General features: G+C 40.2%; 1 protein-coding gene across 1 annotated transcript in view; it reads right to left on the reverse strand.

Annotated features, from left to right (window-relative positions):
- The window catches only part of SMC4 (structural maintenance of chromosomes 4), a gene marked incomplete at its 3' end in the record, with an annotated part of 31,244 nt that overhangs the window by 4,736 nt on the left and 5,515 nt on the right, over positions 1-20,993 (reverse strand). The window contains exons 5-18 of the mRNA XM_079539646.1: positions 10,760-10,924; positions 9,580-9,707; positions 8,984-9,124; positions 7,886-8,036; positions 7,440-7,604; positions 6,417-6,650; positions 5,768-5,953; positions 4,616-4,777; positions 4,048-4,273; positions 3,874-3,953; positions 2,088-2,240; positions 1,817-1,943; positions 1,286-1,475; positions 309-453 (exon numbers count right to left, since the gene is read on the reverse strand). Coding sequence (XP_079395772.1) covers positions 309-453; positions 1,286-1,475; positions 1,817-1,943; positions 2,088-2,240; positions 3,874-3,953; positions 4,048-4,273; positions 4,616-4,777; positions 5,768-5,953; positions 6,417-6,650; positions 7,440-7,604; positions 7,886-8,036; positions 8,984-9,124; positions 9,580-9,707; positions 10,760-10,924 — 2,253 coding nt within the window. The remainder of the gene's footprint in view (positions 1-308; positions 454-1,285; positions 1,476-1,816; positions 1,944-2,087; positions 2,241-3,873; positions 3,954-4,047; positions 4,274-4,615; positions 4,778-5,767; positions 5,954-6,416; positions 6,651-7,439; positions 7,605-7,885; positions 8,037-8,983; positions 9,125-9,579; positions 9,708-10,759; positions 10,925-20,993) is intronic.

Genomic DNA, 20,993 nt, shown 5'->3' on the forward strand with positions numbered 1-20,993 from the left:
GAGTTCTGAAACAGCAGCTGGGAAAACACGCTGCAGCTTATATTTGACATCCAGATGTGGATGACGCAAGTCCTACACTAATGTTTTAATGATGGTTTAGATCAGTGTCATGAGGTCAGGCTCGAATTACAAGGTAGCTCTTCAAATGGAGCTATCTGCTCATTTCTGTATTCTAGGACTGCCTGCAGTGTCAAGGATAAAGGTTAGCAGCACCAATTAAGACTCCTTTGGTACAACAAATACTACGTGCAGTTCATTTCAGACTGCATCCTCTATGAAGAGGTACACCAAATTAACATTACACTTACTTCAGCTTGCTTGCAGTCATTCAGAACCCCTGTAGCTTTGTCTTCTAGTGTAGTCAGCTCTTCTGTTAAGTCTTTAATTTCTTTCTCATTGTCTCCAATCTCCTTCTCCGTGCGAAGAACAGAATCTTCAGACTTTTTCAGGTTTCTGAACAGACACCAAGACATCCATGTACTTCACAAGTGCAAGTACAACACCAGAGAATCCAGAAGCACAGCCTTGCTTATAAAAAACGTTCCCTGGATATTGGTAATCAAACAGGAAGCACTGATGTGTGCACAAACCCTCACACACTGGGGATACGCGGGTCAGACAAAGCTGTCTTCTGTAAACACAAACATGCAGCTGGTTCCTTCACACTGTTCTGAGTTCACTCTCACTATGCATCGTTAAGCTAACATAAAAACAGCCCATTTTCTTTCTGACACACTTCACAATAGAATTAGTCCTTCAGATCTGAACTGCTTCACTGCATGCCAATAACGGTTATTCCTAATTTTTTCCTGATGTTGTATTTTAGTGATAGGCAGAAAAAACTGATTAAAGGGGACTTCTAAATCACCTTTTGGACTGCCAAACGTTACTGCCTTTTAACTCCAACGCAAGCAGCTTTTAGCTTGGTGCACGCAAATGAAAACTAAGATTTTCAGATGGAGAGACTTTTAGCTACGGCACCAATTGCTGCAGGTCCTGATGTCAGCAGATGCAGCTGTTTGAAGACTGAAGGGACTCTCCTTGATCAGGTGTCACTAAGCTTTCTAGGTCTCTGCTCCTCTGCCTGTAAAGCACACTAATTAACAAAGACCTCTAAATTAATTAACAAAACCTTAATCAAGAGCCAGTTTCAGTTTGAGGTGTCTGTTAGAGAAAAAGGCCGTGATCTTCCAGTTTTCCTCTGCTGCAAGGAAGGGAAAGCACATCTCCATCCTGACAGATCCCCAAGTACAGAGACAGCCTTTAAAACTGATGTGTACTGTACCTTTGTGCAGTCTTGATTGCCACTTGGGCTTTAGTAATAGCTGAAGTACATTCATCTATTTCTTGGTTGATCTTATCAACTTTGTCTTGCTGTGTTTTAAGTTTACGATTATTGAAATCAATTATGAGGTTATGTAATCGTTTAACTTCACTTTCCATTCTACCAGCTTGCTCAGAAACACGCTCATAATCTGTTGGTAAACAAAGTAAGTGTTAATGACGTGACGTGGCCTCTAGACTCAGTTCTGTCTCTCTCAATCGTCTGGCAGAAACATCCCAGATATTTATAACCTCGGATTTTAGTGCGATTGAAGAAGTAAAGCATCTGCATGCTGTTGATGCTGTATTGCTCAAAAGAGGAACACAGGACATCCAAAGTACTCTGTGTGCTCTTTCTTAAAATGCTACAAAAGCAAAGTGGTGAGTACAGCACTGGCAACGTGCAAGAACAAAGCCTTAGCATTCACTCCTGCATTGGTAAATGAACATGACTACAGCTTTTATCTGCAGTCCCTCTCTCCACAGTAAGTACCTTTCTTATAACTACTGAGGACTTTCTCCAATTCCTTCTGTTTGTTTTTGTCTGGAGCAGCAGCAGTTACATTTGCTTCAAGTTCCTTAACTTGGCCTTTTAGATGAATTTCTTGTTCAGAAAAACTCTACAGAAAACAACAGATCAGTGTTAGAATCCCATACTTTAGGAAAGGTCTCTGATACTGACAAAGGTGACATTAACTTGAGGCTGAGGAGCTGTTCTCCTGCATATAGAAACCAGATGCTGCCTCAGTGACCAGCTTGTTCACCTGGATGCTCGCTGTGTACTTTTCTAAAGTATTTCTCATTTCCCGCACGTTTTTCTCTAGCTTTGTTATGTCTTCTTCCAGTTGTAACTTTTCTTCTTCACACTGCACTGCTCGTTTGGAATCCCTCTGCAGTTCAGATTCCAGTCTGTTGATCTACACAAAAATGAAACACAATCACTCACAGATGTCACCACTACAAACACAAGTATTCATTCACGTGCTGGGCAGTCTACGATCTCTTAAAACAAAGTGCTGTAACAACTTGAGACTTTTCTAAAGCTGGACAGAACATGGAGGCTGCTGAGAACACCGATGATAAGCGGTGTTAGGAAGACAGGCTTCTTGAAATTTACCTTGAAAGAGCAGAAGGATAAAGACACATCTCAGATCTCAGCCAATTTTCTGTTTCTACAAACAGAAAACTGCCTAATAGGCACAGACACAAACATACTTCTTCGGGTTGGAGGTGCCCACAGTTTCTACACAGGTGCACAGCAGGACTGACAACAGAGAAATCAAGCTATAGCCACTGATGTTTACTGAGTGCCACAGTATGTCCAACGGACCAAATAAAAACAGGGGTAAGCATGTCTCTTGGAGAGAACTAACCTCGGGAAAATCTGATGCCTGAAGACAAGAAATAGCAGTCTTCCCTATTACTAGGATAGAAATACGAGCTGGCTTATGTATTTATTGATCCTTTTCGAGACTGGGACAATAACAGTTTGTCTGTGAGATTAATTTATTAGTTCAAAACACACTCGACATTATATGAATGGCCTTGACAAAAGCTGCCATGTCAAACCCTCTGGTGTTTGCAGAACTGTAACTTCTCTTGGTTAACATAATCCTATTTTCCAAGCTAAGTGAAGGTGAAAATACAGGAGAAAAATAGATAACTTTTTTAACCCCCCAAAGATAAAACCAAGTAGGGCTGAAACATGAGCAAGGACAGCAAGAATGGTGGCTCAATTATCTCCTCCAGCAGAGAACCCTTCATGTTGAGTTGGAACTTGGGGTTCCCCAGCACGAATGTGTTTCTACATAGAAATAGTAACCACTGTTTCTGTGTTTTCAAGGGTAAGCAGGTATACAACCCCTGCACTGGCTTACAGCTCTCGTTCCTAAAGAACAAGAAGTTCATTCTCTATTGGAGAGGACTGACCTCAGGAGCCACTGTCTGCTTGCTAGTTGCAGGGGGGAGCCTGCCTCCTTGCAGAGGTGTTAATGGTGTGGTTTGATCTTGGGTTGACCAGCAGATACTATGTGAAAAGGACACTGTCTACAGTTCTGTTTGCACTAAATACAAGTACAGAGTCAAACCCAAATAAATTCAGATGGCAAGGAAGTATTTGGATTTCTCCAAGTGTTGTTGACAAAAAATTTGAAGGAAGATGTTGCCAGACCCTGAGAAATCTTACAATGACACAAAACGGTGGACAAAATCTTTCTTTTCCTGCCGTGAGTTTGCATATACGTCTCTGCAGCACTGTGGCTCCTTACAGTCAATCTCTTCCACGTTCTCACACCTACCTTCAGTCAGTTTCCAAGCTATCAAAGGCAGAATGAAGGAACCAGAAGTAAATAGCAGGCATATGATGGTTGGGGTATGAAAAAGTGCACTTAAGAGCAACAGAACCCACGTTCAGCTTTTTTCAGCTTTCAGTCACCAACAGAGTATCTTACGTCTTGTTAACGACTCGTACCATCATACAAGCGTGCATGAACCGTCAAAACATAACAAACTCCACAGAAATTGCACTTTTAGTTAGGATTATGCACTAACCTCTTCTGGAGAAACATCAGTTACAACTGAGGAGCCCATTCTGCCCTTCATTACTTTGCCCCCACCACCAGTCATTGTTCCTGAAGCGGCGAAAGAGGAAGAGAAGTCAGCATGCTTCATTTTGCTTAGATAGCACCGACGAAGTGCTGAACATGTAAGCTTACACTTAAATACCTGACTGCTCAATGATTTCTCCTTTCAGCGTTACAACCCTCCACCTTTTATCTCTTTGGAATGCTATTCTGGTAGCATCTTCCAAGTCCTTGACCACCAGGGTATCACGTAAGGCAAAGTAAAAAGCTGGGGAAAAGCTCTCATCTTCTACTTTCACCAGGTCAATCAGGCGAGGCACGTTTTCAGGGGTTGGGATTTTTGCAAGATTTTTCTTCCATACAGCCATCTGCATAAAAGAATGTAAACAAATGAACACGGGTTCCTTTGGCTAGAATAACGAAATGATGCCATAATTTAAGACATGCCAAGGCTTTAAAGCAAATGTAAATGTTCTCTAGTTAAATGTAACTTCTCAGAATGGTGAAACTTCCTTTCTTAGGAGTCTCTCTAGCTTGGATCTCTACTGACTTGGATTACAATTAAACATTTTGCACTTTAGCTTTACCTGCATTAATACTTATTCAGTGCAATATATCAATGTAACACGTATTTGTATGTATATAAACATCACTGTGCATCTTAGGGTAAATCAACAACGCAACTTGTTTTGCCCAGCACCAGTACTGACTTTGTCCAGGGCTATAAACGTGGCAGCTCCAATTTCCGTTCTCTTCAGGAATTCCACGCATTCCTGCGCAATATCGATCGTGTCAACAACGATGAAGTCCAGGGCAGCACAGGAGGATGAAATAGCAACATCATACTTCTCATCGATAGCTCCCAGGTCTCCCTAAGAATGGAAGGGGGAACGGAGAGGGGGGACAGAAATACTGTCATTAGCTGGCATCAATGGTTTGTCTTGGTGTTGAGAGGTACGACAAAAGCTTTACAGAGAACGAGACGAGATGAAAATAAATTACAGAACTTTTTTTTTTTTTGCCAAGTAATTTAAACCTCAGTTAAATTTTGGGAATTAATATCACACCTGACTTCTGTACACTGCTATTCATGTACCTCTCCGATGTAGTTCCATAATAGAATATGGATTCATACTTGGCATTTCAAAAGCAGTAATTCTGACACAGCAGTGTGGTAGCTGTGGATTTCTTTTCTGTAGATAAATGGCAAATTTTATATGCCAGTATTTTAGTGAGGCGGTCTGGCCTAGCAAAATCATTTTGTATATTCTGTGTATGGTTCTACCACTGATCTGCTGGGTAGCACTTCTCAACTCAGATACCCCCGCAAGCATTCCTGCACACAGCTGCAAAATGGTGTCAGGTTATTGGTCTCCTTTGAAAATCTTTTCTTATCTGCAGGTTAACGAACCAGCATGCACAGCCAGCCAGTTATCCAACAACACCTTAACCTCAGTCCTTCCTCTGGCAAGTGGTAACACAGCATAAAACAAAGCAAACGCCAGCGGTGGCAGACAGCTGTGTGCTGCCATCTGAACCATGTCCTTTAAATCTACCTATACCTCAGGTTTTCAAATCCACATGCACTGAAAGTTCTGAAGCAGAATCTTCTTTGAGGAGCAAGAGAGGCAAAGAGACAACAGCAGAATGTAACATTATCACAGGTGTACTGATATATGCATTGTTTGATTCCAGAAAGAAAAAAGGAACAAAGAGCTCCAGTTGAGTGTTGCATTGCCTCCTACTACAGTTGAGCAGCATTTTCAGACCTTTACCCATTCCACCTTTCCCCTACTCAGAGAAAAACCACTCTACTCCCATGAAGTCTAAGACAAAATTTGTAACAGCCTTTTAAAATTTACCAGTCTTCCATGTATTCCAGAAATACTCCCCGACCTCTTCTGCTCAAGCAGAGCCTCCAGCACTTTTCCTCGACTGCGGTGCTGTGCTAAAGAACTTTTGGCTTCTTCTACTTTTTGACGGAGATTTCGAACAACATCCTGAGCACTCAATTCCTCTTCTTTCAGCTTCTCAAGCTTGTTCTCTTTCTAATGGGTACAAGAGAGATGTTAGCCACAAGAAACCTTCTGTACTCTAGACTTGGATTCATGGCTCTGTAAGCAATAAAGCAGCCACTGAAAAACTGAAGTAGCAAAACATTCATCAGCAAAATGGCTGTTATCTGTACACCTGGAAACAGATACAGCAGCTCATGCTCGTGTGAATCAGGCTTACACCGAGGTATCGGAATTATTTTTTCTACAGGGAAGAGAGGGGAGCATGAGGTGAAATTCAAATGGCTCAGAAACATGGCTATTCATTTATTTTACTGTGTCCAATTATTACATTTAAACTGATTTCCTTGTAGAGATGCATGAGATTTAATTTCCTGTGTTTAATGTTAATATTTTCTTCAAGCAAAACAAGTTTGAAATCAGATACTTAACTTCGGTGATTAATTAAGTATCAGAATGTAGTTGTTAAATTCCGCACATGAAGGCGAGGTCTCACCTCCTTTAATTCCAGCTCAGCGGTAGGTAACTTTATATCTAGATCTTTAATAGCAGCCTTCCTTTGCTTCAGAGTGTCAGAAGTGGTCGTCAGAGCCTCCTTTGCCTCGCTGAGCTGAGACACAGCAGTGTTGTAGCGGGTGAGGTAGATGTCGAGTTCTGCCTGTGCCACATCCATCTTGGAACGCGCGTCATTCACCGTCTTACAGAACTCCACCAGCTCTTTCTCTTTGCCCTGCAGAGACGGATGTTACCGACCGAAACGCACTGGGGGATTTACTGTGTCAGTCATGCTGAGTGAAAGGCAGCAAGGACACCAGCAGGTTGTTTTACTGGCAGGGAACAGATACGAAAACCGTTCAATAGAAGAACAGGTACATCTCTCTGAATCAGTTAATATATTCCTTATGGAAGTGCTTTTTTCCATAGCTATAAAGAGCACTGCGGAATTACCTTAAACCATTTCCATACAAGCATTGCATCGCCTTAACTTGAAGCTGTGGAGAACACTCCCAGCTAAATTTGTACTGAATTACAGATCAAAATGAGAAAGTGTTCAGTGCAGGAAACAGACCTTGACATTTATAGAATAAATGTTCAGTCTCCAGATCGTTCATGATTGGGCAGCCAATATCAACAGCAGTAAGTGTTGCAGTAGTTGTGTATGCATTGAAAGACAGACCACAGCTGTGCGCGAGGCTCAGAACACAGCATTTCAATATCAGATTGTAATTATTATTTTCAAGTAAGTGTTGGCTTGAACATTTTGATGGGAGAAAATTCAAGTGTGTTCTAGTAGTGGAAGCGTAGATTTATTTAATGTATGTGTATGAACGATATCCTTAATAACTTATCACTACGAGAAGCAAACAACCTCATGAGAATGAATTAGCTACTGTAAGCTCTAAGTTAGCCTCCATCAAATCAGCACAAGGAACACTACCAGATAAATCACATCTTCCTTCCATTTCCCACTCCAAAAGCTGCACCTCGGTTAAAACAGAAAGTGTGCGAGTCAACAAACCTCTTTTTCTTTCTGAATTTCTCGTGTTTCTTCTTTAAGACTACTCATAACCTGCTTGAGTTTTTCCTCCTCTTTGTCTTTTGCCTTTTCAAGAAGCTCTTTCTTAGATGTTGCATCGCTGATGGTTTTTTCACTACTGGAGGGCACGTTTTTCAGTTCTTCCACCTAAAGAAGGACAAAATTAACTCCCTCTTCAACCAAAACAAAACAGTTTGGCTGCATCTTTAAACCCCGCCTTTCAAATTTAAAGTGATTAGCAAACAAAAACCGAGCTGACAAATGACAAAATATCAGAGTGAAAAAAAATTAAAACATTTTTAAGCCTTCTCTGTTGCACAAAGTAGAACTGGTGTCCTTTGTTCCTCTTATCCAGCTGCATGAAGATGCTCTCATCTAGAGCAACCAGGTGCATTTCTTTATGGAAAGCAAGCTGCAGTTCACTCTACCTTTTCTTTGTCCTTTTGAAGTTGCTTCTCCAGTTTTTTAGCCTTGCTTTTGGCGTGCTTCAGTTTTTCCCTTACTTCAACATCCTGCAAATCCAACTGAGTAAATTTATTTTTATTTTCCTCTATGAACACTGTAATTTTATCAATTTTCCTAGAAGGAAAACAAGAAAGAATTATCTATTCCATATCTTAAACAAAATAACATCAATAGAACTTGGCTGAGTAAGTGAGCACGCAGGATTGAAAACAATACTGGTCAGTTTTGGTAGAAGCAGCATCCGAGGCTCACCGTGTTCATGGTGTTTTCCCCAGGGCACTCATTTTTCATCAGAAAAGACAAACCCATGAAAGGATGTTAAACACGTTTTCAGAAATGATTTTTTTTCCTTTGCTAACACTCGTAATTCATAACTCTCTCAAGCCATTAGAGCTCAGAGGATGAGAAGGTTCACAGCGCAGTCAGAGGAAGGTTTAGTAACCAGACGAGTCAGCAGAAGGAAAATTCAAACCACAGATAAGAGGTTCATAAGGAAATCAGAGACAAATACAGGTACAGCCAGGTATTGAAGCTTTTCAGATGTGTATCTAAAAACCTGAGGAAAATCTTCCGGCTATTTTTTGCAGTCAGCATAAAGAAGTAGTTTGTACTTCTAAATCCATAAAAACCAGGCGCTTTATTGGCATTAATGGAGGCTGTTAGCCAGGTTTCTCCAAGAGAATCAACTCACAGAACACCAAATAAATCCAATGAGAATATTTCAAAATTCATTTACTTGAAAATATCATTTAATTAACGCCAGGAATTGTTCCTAAGAGACTCTGCTCATCAGATAATTTAAGCTTCTGGTGGAAGGACTACAAAAACCCAGCTGTGCTCCCTCTGTTTGAGCAGCAACCCATGCATCTGTTTCAGACTTCTGCTTTCTCTGTTTCCTTTTTGTTCGTTTGTTTTTCATACAGCTACTACAGCCTCTCCACAGCTACTGAAAGCTGGCAGGGACCCCCAGGGATCATGATGTCCAACTACTGGGAAAATGTGAGCTCCTTGTAACTTTAACAATAATATGAAACCATAAAGTCTGTACCTGGAGCACTTACTTCTCAAGATCCTTTAAAGCTTTGCTCTTGCTTTTCATTTCATCTGCAAGTTTACTACTCTTCTCATTAATATCTTTAGTTTCTTTCTGTATATTTTCTTTTTGTGCTTCCAAATCATTGATTCGTTTCTGTAGGTCATAACTAAAGAAATCCAATAAAACAGTATTAAAAAACATTTTTTCCCAGGAAATAAACATTTAAAATGAATATTTATTTCTTATCTCGAGGATAAGAAAACAATAACGTCAAGTATTATATCCCAATACTCATTATCAAGTAACTTTGCCAATTTTACACAGAACAGCAAGGAAATCTATTGCTTTTTGACACCTCATATAAAAAAACCAAACAAGTAGATCACTTGAAGCTTCTAGGTATGAAGCTGTACGAGGCACCATTCTTTGGAGGACAATGAATATGATCTATTATTATACAAAAAAGTTGAACTTAACAACTTGAAAAAATCAAGATCTCTAGCATAGAGATCACTGCTGTACAACTGATTTTGAATGGCTACCCAGAAAAACAAAATATTCTGAATTACAGACATGGAAACACCACCACATGAAAGCCAAATCAAAACTTCAGTTACTTACATGTAGTACTGACAGATTTGGTTTTTCTCTTTAAACATTTTATTTTCCAGGGAAAGAAATTCGATGGCTTTGTTCTTGTCCCCTTCTAAGGCATCCTTTTCTTTTTCCACCATTTTAACTCTATTTAACTAGACAAGACAGACAGTCAAAGCTGGTTTTAATGCTAGCAGCATAGAAGAACAAATTGTGAGGACAAAAAAGCCCCAGAACCTTCACAGGTCCCACCTTCGGCGAGATGCTATCCCACAGTTAACTCTGCAAGCAACTGAGCAGTGCAGACTTTCTGAAATAAGAGATGTCTGCTGCAGGCTGTACTGTAAGGGCAATTCAAAAGCAACACACAGCTCAAAAGGAATCCTGCAGATGCTGGGAGCAGCTCATGCACACCGAGGAAAATGCAAGTGAGCAAGAGAGGAGTTACAGGAGTCAGCATTTTCACTGGCCCCTTTCAGGTTACATCCTGTGACTACACATCTTTTGTTCTCCTTTACACCTTTAAAAAACCAGAATCTGCTACATGTTAGAATTTACCAAGCACACACGAAGTCAAATAAAATAGAACTTGGATATTTTCCTACACCTAGAACTTAATGCAGAAGTAAAAAGCCATGTAAGCAATGCCTGCAACAGCTCTCTGTAGCTCGAGTCACAACTAATTTTCTGTATTTGTAAGTGTCCTCATGAAGTTTTGCATCACTTTGGCATTGCTGTGTTTCTCCCCCTCGCCCTTTTCTTGGCATGTAGGTTTCCCTGCTGCTTATTCTATTTGCTACTTTGCAACAGGACAAAGGCAGGTATGACTTCATCCATATGTATTCGGCTGATCTGTTTCACTCCTTGTTCTGAGCAGCAGCACACGAAGCACAAGGATATGACCAGAGATGTTCAGCAGATAAGATCCTGGCTTCCAACTCAAACATTCAAACCTTTGGGTACCAGAAGCCAATGGCTTCTTAAGTGCTTAAAGAAGGGCAACTGATGTCAACTCCCCACTTCTTTTATAAGTGAGGGAAACATCAGATGCAAGAAAGGCATCTGAGAGTTCTCTGTACTTGCATAGAGTGCCAAATCTTTAAAGAATAAATCTTTACGTTAATTGCTTTTCTAAAAGCTGACATAATGAGACACTGCAAGTTCATCTATTCAATTGATAATTCAAATAAACTTTTCTAAGACTTACCTTTTCTCCCCTCTGTTCATTTAAAGTCTCTACTCTGCGACAAAGAGTTTGAATAGGATCTCTCAGCCGTGCAGACCCTATCAGATCTTCCAAGTACTCCAGCATGCCCTCATCATGTTCAGTCTGGCCTTTGGGTTTCATCATTGCAATCTGTTCAACTTCCCCCTTGGAAAAAAAAGGTTTAATGTTTTCTTCTTTTTTTTTCTTTTTTTTTTTTCCTGAGGGATGATAGCATGTTAAAAATATACAAAAGGGGTGCAGGTGTATGAATACAGAAGCTCACAGTCAGGTCTAAAATCTGCTGTTTCTGTAAAGATTCAAAATGTTTTCCCCCAGCCTAGAAAAAGAAGGAAAGAAGGAAGCACCTCCTCTAGGTTGTGTAGCACCCAGGAGTCTTAAGTTACACAAATCAGGATTTAAGTCCTTGAAGATTCCCTTTAGGGAACAGAAGGTCCATAAGTCTTGTCTGATGGCTGAGCTGGGCCTGCAACTCAAACAACCAAGGCTTGTTTGTTGGGAGAGAAACAAAGTTCAGTGTTAGACTCCAGTTCATTTTCTTGTACATAAGGCATTAGCTTCAAACTCTTGAGCTTAACACTGATTTGATTTCTTACAAAATAAGAATTAAAGATTAAACTGAGACAACGACAAGGACTGATATCATTACTCAATTACAAAACATGTCTGCTATCAATATCTTATGCTTCAGACAGCGCAGCCTTAAACCTTTCAAAGGAAGGATTACATTTTGTAAATTAGATGCTACACATTAGAAGGCAAAGACAAGAACCTGGATGTACATGTATTAAATTGGAGTTTAGAGGAAATACAGATGTGGATGCAAAATTAAACAGAGTGAACGCTGAGGACAAACTACTCACCCCTCAAAAACCTGCACAGTTATTGGATGTACAACTTATTAGGAAATGGATGAGCACTTAGGAAATGCAGAGTACTGGCACTGCACAGGCTTTGGGACAGATGTTTAAACCTGTGAAATAACAAGCTCTATTACAACTGAAATTTAGTTTTAGGACTGATAAAACTTAAAAACAGGATTTATATTCTAGCATTCAACCTAAGTGTGTAAAAAACACCTGAAGTCTGCATACAGAGACCAAAATGTACTCCAGAACTGTCACTGCTTCGTGTTGAGCTGGAGCTGAAGACAAGCTCTACTGAAGTACGGACAAGGAAGGAATTCTTAAGACATACAGAAGATGGAGTGATTAATGGGACTGCAGGAAAAGCAAAAGGGACCATCACTGGAGTCAGCAGTGCGGAGGATTCCCATGCCAGCTCTGTAAGCAGTCCTGTAATTGGCTACAGAAGTGGAGGACAAGGTACTGCTGAGCACTGCCTCTCAGATCAGTCGGTACTTCTTGCACAAGTGGCTTCCTTCCACTTTCCCAGCACACAATGACACCTAGTGGCCCAGTTTTTCTTCCAATTAATAAATGCTATTCAGCTGAGCAGAAGGGAACGGGAAGTTTGCAAATTTTGCAAAATGAGCAGCACTGTTTGTTAAGTTACAAAGTCTTTCTGAAACACAAGAAATTCCCATGTTGGGGTAAAACACAGAAACGTGGGGCTGTTTTTGGTTGGTTGGTTTTGTTTTGTTGTTTTCTCGTTTAACAATTCTAGAAGTTACACACGCCCAGGCTATTATTTTTCGATAATGACGGTTCATAAGAAGTCTCAACAGGCTTGGAAAAAAACTCTTTTTACTTCCTATGGATACGATAAAGGCAATTTGCTTTTTAATAATTGCAGCTGCACAGTGCATAATTCCAATGACACACCCATCACTGAGGAATTTACGATAATTTTGCTTCTTCTTGCATTAAAGCTCTTCCTGCATTTACACCCTCTGCATCACTGCAAAGATCTCCTATGTTGTACATCACAAAGGTTGGTTGCAGTCCAACTTGCGCTTTCTTTCCCCTTCATTCCCTCTGCCTTCCCACCACCCCCTCCCCATTTCTCTTCTACAACCAGGTACAAAATGATGCTGTATTTCACACAGGCACTGTCATTTACCCTAAGTGGACAAGGAAGGGATGTAAGCCAACATCTGCTCATGACCTAATTCAGTCCAATTAACCCTCTTTGAATCATGACTATTTTAGTAGTTGTGAGGGCTCTCCGTAGCTCACCAACACACAGAATAGAACTGCAGTGTTTTTAATGACACAGCACATCAGCAATGAAGCTGAATTCTGTATCTAACTCTATAATCCTACCAACTAGGAAATCAGAGCTTTGATTGTCTATGTGGAAAAATAATATATCACCATAGAACCAGGAATGCAATCTTACCAGGGAGTAAAGTTTAGGCAATATGTACAGCCAGGTTTTTGAAAAGATGAAGCGAATTGGGTGACTGGTGAGAAAATACTGAACATAAGTGGAGCTTGTCAGGCTGAGTCCATCAACTGTACGTGCAGCTCCTCTGCTTTGCAAGAAGCAACAATTTCATATTTTCTTCAACTTACAGGAAAATATTTAGATGCTGTTATGTACTTAAATGTTTGGATTCTTATCAAAGGTAAAAGTGAAGACATTTAGAAGATACAAATAACAACTGGATCATAGCAGCATTAATTTTTATTTAATGTTTAAGTTATTTACCAAATTTTACATTAAGAAACCAGTCCATCCCTACAGCTATCACATCACGGGATTAAGAGCTTCCCAGCTGCTGTCATCAAAGGAGACTGAAGTTGGCTGCTTGCAGAAAGAGCAGGTACATGACAGCGATACAGGAAAAAGCATTTCACAGCTTTGCATTGTTATAACTTCATATACTCAATTTAACAGTTTCCTAACTTTTTAAACTATGCATCTTGCTTCATCCACAACTACTTGCATTGTATCGAAATTACACCCTTGCTTTTATCTAGTAAAAGATCCTTCAAAATACAGCCAGCATTTCTGAAAGTGAAACTAAGCAGGCAGTAGGCAGACACTTGTTGAGAAGCAGCATGTCCTAACATGTTCTCTTATAGCCGTTGAACCTACATTTAAAACTGACCACCAGGAAAGGTCTTTAACTATTTCCCTCAGCTGTCTCCCTCCGGCTCTCAGTCATGCACTCACAAGGGGAGAGGGAGAAATGTGGAAAAAAAGAAATTAACATTAGGCCTCGCTGTTGGAGACAATTGAGATGGACGTTACCATTCAGAGCTGGCAAACAGCTACCAAGGGACAGCACAGACACACGCACACAGACCAGGGAGGAGCACCTCACATCCCATGAGTGCTTCGGGAAGGCTGCAAGTTTCCTGTCAGAATTCTACATGGAAGCACCAACCCAATGTCTATTTCTGCACTGTGCACGCGGCATTCTGCATCAGGCTGAAATACTGGGATGCTGGCACTGGCACACCAACAGGAACAGAGGCAGTCAGCTCAAATACTCTATGACATACATAGAAATGACAAGTTCCACACAACGACTTGGGTTAGTAATCCAAAAACAATTACTGGCGCATTTTGATAGAGCTATTTAATCTTAAAGCCATTTCCTCTAATCACAGTCGTGAGGAATAGCATCAAGGAACTTGGAAACAGATGATCCCACCTCCCCTCACACAGCCAAACTGTCAAGGAAACTATTTAACTGCCATGATGTTTGAGATGCTTTCTAAACGTAAACTTCTGTTGTGATGTAAGTAGAGCAAGAAAGCCCTCAAAGACCAGTGCAAGAGCTGCTGCTAATAAAATTACCCACCTGCAACCAATGCTCCAGCCCAGGTGACTCAGATGAGCACAGGAGCACCAGTGAGTGCCCTATGCAGGAGTGCCTGGGCTTGCTCTGCCTATTGATTTGAAGATCACGAGGTGCATGGATGGATGTGCACAAACCCACCGATGGACTGCCAGGCCAGCTGAAACAAGCAGCGCTCTATTCTTTTACAGGCACGTGGCTTACAAGCGTTTATTTTGGACTCTGTGCATTTCAGAAGTTGAACTTGCATCCTTTGAGTATTTGGGGAATGCTATACATTCAGTGCAAGTCATTTAGTGTAGACTGAATCCATTTAATTTCTTTATTTCCATTGCACGCTCACTTCTGCGCTCACGTTAGGCTAACACTCTCATTAGGACAAACACATCTGTCATGGTGCAGGCAGCTTAATGAAGTGGAGGCACTCCAATGCCACGTGCAATTTTCTGGAACCTATCTGTGAAGGGTAAGAACTTCATCTCCTGCACGGCCTCCAGAGCTGGACAGTGAAACCCCTCAACTTTCAATCACTGCATTACATAGAATTACTACCCTTGTCTCCTCTGAAATTACTTACTTAAAACAGCTGATTTCTCAGAATAGAAAGCTTTAAATCTGAGTTTACCCAATATTCATCCACAAAAATTTTGAATGTAGAGCAAGGTCAAAGTGCTCAGTGAAGAGAACTTCTGACCTACTCATTCAGTTACCTTTCTGCAACTCTTCCCCCGAGTTTTGGCACTGCAGGTTAGTTCTCACTTCTGCAGAGAACTCCCGGTCTGATGCTCTGGGCAGATTGCAGCATCACGTTCGTGCAGCCTCCTCTGCTCAGACTGAGCAGGCTCTGTGCCCTGAAGGGTTCTAAGGGTATTAAGCACCAACAGCGTAGCACTCAAATCCTAACACTGACATTACTCAGCTTCAAACAGAGATAAAATCAGAGGTTAATTTGTGCCGCATACAAACAGGAGCAGTTCTGTCTGTCATCATGCTGAAATTAAGGAGTTCCAGAGCACAGCCCTCAGATTCCATTTTAAACTTCTGGTACGAAACGAGGCAACAGCAGCAAAAAGCCTTTTAACTTCTACTGAAAGCTGTCTAAAACCTTTTCATGGAGGAAGAAAACTTTTTTTTTTTTTTTTTTTGTGAAAATTCTTCTGCATTAGGGGTCTCAGGATAACCTGTGGAGAGGTGCTGACCAACGATGCCTCCACTCCTTTAAATTTTGGAAAAAATATGGTGATGGTGTCACACAACAAAAATTTTTGTCACCTCAACTGTGAATGCAGCACTCACAGATAGACTTCATTAAGAGCTCCACTGAGGCAGCACATAGGTAAAGATATTTTCCAGGTTGTGCTGCTGTCAATTTCTGTTATCGTAATCTGAAGTTATAAACTCAAGTGCTGAAAAACTTTAAATTAGCAGAATCCCAAATGATGCAATGAATGGCACCATTGAGTGTTAAACCCCACGGCCTTGAGAAGCACAGAAAAGCTGGACAGAATGGGCACATTAAAACACATTTCAAAATAAGGAGCTGTTGAAGCTTAGAATCTAGTAAATGAACATCAGCTGAAACCTGGGGATGAGAAATTCTGCTCTCTTTTAAAGGAGCACTTTGTGCTGCAGTTGTAAAAAACAGAAAAATAAAAAACTCCTCATTAGTCAAATTCAGAACTGGAATGATGTCAGATGTAACTGCACTGCAATTTATTCAGTTGTGATAATGAAGAATAGTTTTAGAGAAAACACCCCTTAAGAGACGCAATCCCCTGCACTGGGAAAAACCTTGTGTGTCAATACATCACCGAGACTCCAAACGAAGCACAGCTGCAGAGCAGGACCACTCATCTCTGTCACTTCAGCTGCTCTTGAGAAGAATACAAATACTTGGAATCTTCTGGGGAACTTTCATGTGCTTTATCATTTGATTCCAAGCTTTAAAATAAATCAGTAATCACACAACAATGATGCTAGGAACTTAGAGAAATACTTTATGTAGCTTTTTCCATTACTTACATTCTCCCCACCTTTGAGGCGCTGGGCAGTAGCAAAACCTTCTTCAAATTGTGCAAAGGAAGAGTACTGCAAGTGGGGAGCATCTCTTTATTACAACAACCTTGTAACTTTTTTCCCCAGTACTACCAATATATATGTTCAATTTGCTGACTAAATTAAGTGATTAAGTGGATTACAGCTTGCAACTTTATGGTATTGTTTAATTCTGCTCCATTTATGCCACTGACTTAAGCAATATGCAAATACATACAAGGCTCATTGTTTCATTTATCTTTGTCAAGGAATACAAGGATTAGTGGTTTTGTTGCATTTGTGAGCATATTATACATCCATGCATAAAAAAGCATTTAATGTAAGCAGGTTGGATTTTAAAGGCTAATGGTTTAAGAATGAACATTTGTTCCTTCCAAGGGCTTTTCTAGTTAGTAGTGAAGTCCATACCACACTCAGCTTAAAAACAATGGGATTTTCTGTATATCTCACAGGTGACCAACAGAACTCATCCTTTAAGCACAAGGCGAACAGTGGAGCTGTAGCCAGCACATCCAGAACACCAAGGAAACGGTGCCTGCAGCTCTACCAGCCAACTGAACTCTGAGTTCTGCAGTGAATTAGAGTAGCACTATTGGAATGCTGTTGTTTCTCTGACTGAAGAAAAGTACTTTATCAGTCAAGAAGAATGGGAACTGAGCTATAACATGAACCACCTGAACTGATGTAGCACAAGGCAAAGTTTATTTAACAGAAAAGTTTAGAATTTTGCATCTGGTTTTAGAAAACAAAGGTATATTTCAGTTTCTCCCTTAAAATACAAAGCATTTCTTCCAGGCCAGGCAAATGTGGACAAGAGATTGTCCAGGTATTTCAGCAGTCTCCTACAGGAGTCGAAAATTACTGCACAGAGATTCTTAGCATAAGGAGAAGCAACGGCACACAGTGTGAAGCTGATAACACTATGGATTTGCTTGAAGGAGAAACTGCCTTAGAACATTTAGAATGTTTGCTATATTTCTAAAATGTCAACTTCCAGGATGTTCCTGTCAGTGTTATCCTTTGGACTTTTCTTCCAACCCGCTTCTTGAAATCAGAACCAGCACTAGCACTGAACTACTGCTGCTAAGGTTCAGGTGCTTCTGTTGCACAGCTCCAGTGCTACATGGCTGGTTGGCAAACACCAGGGAGAAAAATATCAAATTCTCACCTTCACTCTCTGCCTTCCAAGAGAAGTGATCTAAGACAGGGGAGAAATCAAGGAAGACAAGGAAGTAATAAGCACAAGCACACAAGTCTGCAGTGCCACTACCATCCAAAGATGAAGAAAAACTTGTAACTGGCCTGTTGCACAACATTCAGTTGTTTGCACAAAACTACTGTTCTGCATTCTGGAAATAATTTAAAAGTAGCCTTTGTCAAGCTGTTCACACATCTGTCTAATTTTAGAAGCTTTCTTAAGGACATTCTTGTATTTAATAAAAGAATACAAATTGAGTGCAAGTCTAGAGTCATTCTGGAATCAAAATCAGTTACTGCAAAACCAACCTACAGTGTTTGTTTTAAGATTCTTGCTATGTTCTGACTAAAACTCAATCCACCACTCTCAACTACACTGCATAGATGTATTTTGCATCCTCTTTCCATATTTCCCTATTTTTCTGGAAAAAAAAACAAAACCTTGGTTATGACGTTGCATTGGAATTTGTGAAACAAAATTCATACTAATTGCCAAGAAATTCTGACAGCAAAGAATTGACTTTGAAATTGCACGTATGAAGTCTTAAGCATGTCTCTTACAGCTCTATACTCACTTCAGCATAAAGCTAATATTTTAACAGGGAAAGTGATTCTGTACTCTGAATTAGATGTAAAGCTCCTCCTTTTACACCCTATTTAATACTTCCATTTGATTACACGATTTCATTGGTTCGAATTCTTCCTACCACTTCAGCCCAGCTGTCCTTAAAATTTCTAGAACAAAACTCTCTTCACCAGTTTTGGCAGCATTGATCTCCATTTATAATCCCAGGAGAGCTTTTCAGCCTGCGCTCTACTTGGATGCTTCAGCTCAGATGTTGGTGTGCCTCATTAGGAGAGCAGCCCTCAGCCTCTGGGAACTTCAGGCTTATCTCAAAGCAAGAAGAAAATCTGTTCCCCCTCATTTCCTCTCCAGTACACTGAAGGAGTGACTCCTACATTATTTCCACAAAGCAGCAGGTGAAAAACTTGACTAAATTTCCTTTCCTGCAGCACAATCTTTCCACTGGACAAGATTTATCTGTACATTAAAAACTGCCGTTCCAATCAGATAAAAAATGCATACATATAAAATCACTGTAGCTATTCCTACTTGCATAAGATTACATGAGAAATTTTAAATTGTCTATCAAATACATTTAAATGACACTAATTAGCAGAAGAATTACTTGAAATAGTTTGAAAAAACAGATTCAAGAATAGTTTGATTTCAATTCATAGAAGTATAAAACAAATTCAGGTTTTCTGATTCTTAGTGTTGTTTCTGCAATATGCATCCGTATGGGCATTGCTTGCAAAACTCCATCCTCTGTTTACAAAGTTGATATTAACCATACTTCTCTTACCTTGAAAGATAACAAAGCCCAATTTCAGCAGGTGGTAACAGTTGCTGTCCGGTTTGCTTTGCTCCCCAGACCTCCTGCCCTCAGGTGTCCTTCACTGACATCCCCTCAAGCTCTCCCCATTTATTTAATGCTTCCTTAGGGACAACCAGCCATGAGTGAGAGGCTGGGATTTCTTTCTGGCCTCGAGGTTGACCACTTGAGAGGACTCGCTACTGAGCAACAGCAAGTACACTTACCTTCTGAGCTTTGCCCAACCTGGCTGGGCAAACCTACCCAAGCTTTCTGTGCATAGACATTCATGTTCCAAGTATAAAAAAAAAAAAAAAAAAAAAAAAAAAGCTAAATTAATTATAATTTTATTTGTTCTTCTTTACAGATATGCAAGTTACTGAAGCTTGGGTATGAAGCGTGGAAGGCAGGAACCAATAGCAGCAAGATGACAGATACTAGCACACTACCCAGCATACTTTAAACAAAAAGTGACTAGATGCATTTTTTCCCGTTGCAGTTTCAGGCTGTGGCAATCTCATTAGCAGTGCACCAAGCATTGCCTGTTCCCCAAGTGCTAAAAAGCATAAAGCAATTTATTAACAACAAAATACATAGCAATAGAACTTAAGCATCGCAGAAGTGACAAACTCCTCCTGTTAATTGTTGGCAGCAACACACAGTAACCAAACCCATTCCCTTAAAACAAGGGTTTTTTTCCAATTAACTAACTCAGGCACACAATTTCTGACATTTCCAGAACTGCCTGATCAGCAGCACATTGTTTTCCTACAGGCATTTTTGGCAACGTTACTCAGCAAAATCACCAGTTTGATTTCAACATTCTCAGGATGGCATCAAGTACCTGCACCACTTTCTACTCAACCTGTAGAAACTGTGGTTCTGGCCCGAGCTTTCAGAGTCCCACCCAGATGCACCCAATGAGCCACGCCAGAGGGAGACTGCAGAATGGGAGTGAGGTGGAGAGAAGGAAAAGGAAAAAAAAAGGAAGCAGCCTTCTCAAAAGCAAGCATTTGCCATTGAGTAATGCTAGATGTGGTAGCAGGATACCAATCAAGTATCTCAGAGTACTACTTGGAAGAGAACGTGTCCTACAACATTGCCTTTAGTGCTAGAGAATGCTTTCTCACAAATTGAAAGCAGCTTTTGATAACAAGTAACAGTTTTGTCTCTTAAAAGAGATCTATGTTAATTACACCCAAGTGAAAGTCATAACCAAAGAGGTGCAATTTATTTTCAAAGTGAAATTATTCTAACTCAATATTGAGCTCGAAGAGGCTACTCTGCGTTTAACTTAACTACAACATAAGAGAAGCAAAAGTGAAATAGAATTGTCGCTTATTCCTCCAACTTTAAATAACCTAATTTGAAAAGTAGGAGGGAAAAGGGGCAATCCTTGTGATAGCAGCAGGCAGCCCTGGCTTTCTGTTATGGTCTCATTTACTTCTATCACTTTTACTACTTGGGTTTTGATGTTTTTCTGTCATTATACAGAAATAGTCACATTTTCCAGATGGAAATTACTCAGCTTTGTATCGTCTGATTAACAGAATTCACTTAAAAAAAAAAAAAAAAAAAAGAAAATTAAATAATAATAATAGAAATCACACAGACGTGTTCAAGGAGAAAGGGCCCTGCCTCAGTCACACTGAATAAACAGAAAAATCTCTGTGGAGTTTCCTCTGCAGTTCATTATCACATCATGCACCAAATTCAGTGCAAAGAAAGAAAAAAGATGGTGGGAAGCATCTCTGTGTCTTAACAGCACTCACACTGCCCTGATTTCCCATTATACAGATGAAAAGCATGAAACTCAAGCTTTTAGCATCAAGTACGTTCTCCTCATGGGAAACAATTAATAGAAGAAGAAGAAAAA

This window comes from Tetrao urogallus (assembly GCF_951394365.1).
Source record: "Tetrao urogallus genome assembly, chromosome: 9".
Taxonomy (NCBI): Eukaryota; Metazoa; Chordata; class Aves; order Galliformes; family Phasianidae; genus Tetrao; species Tetrao urogallus.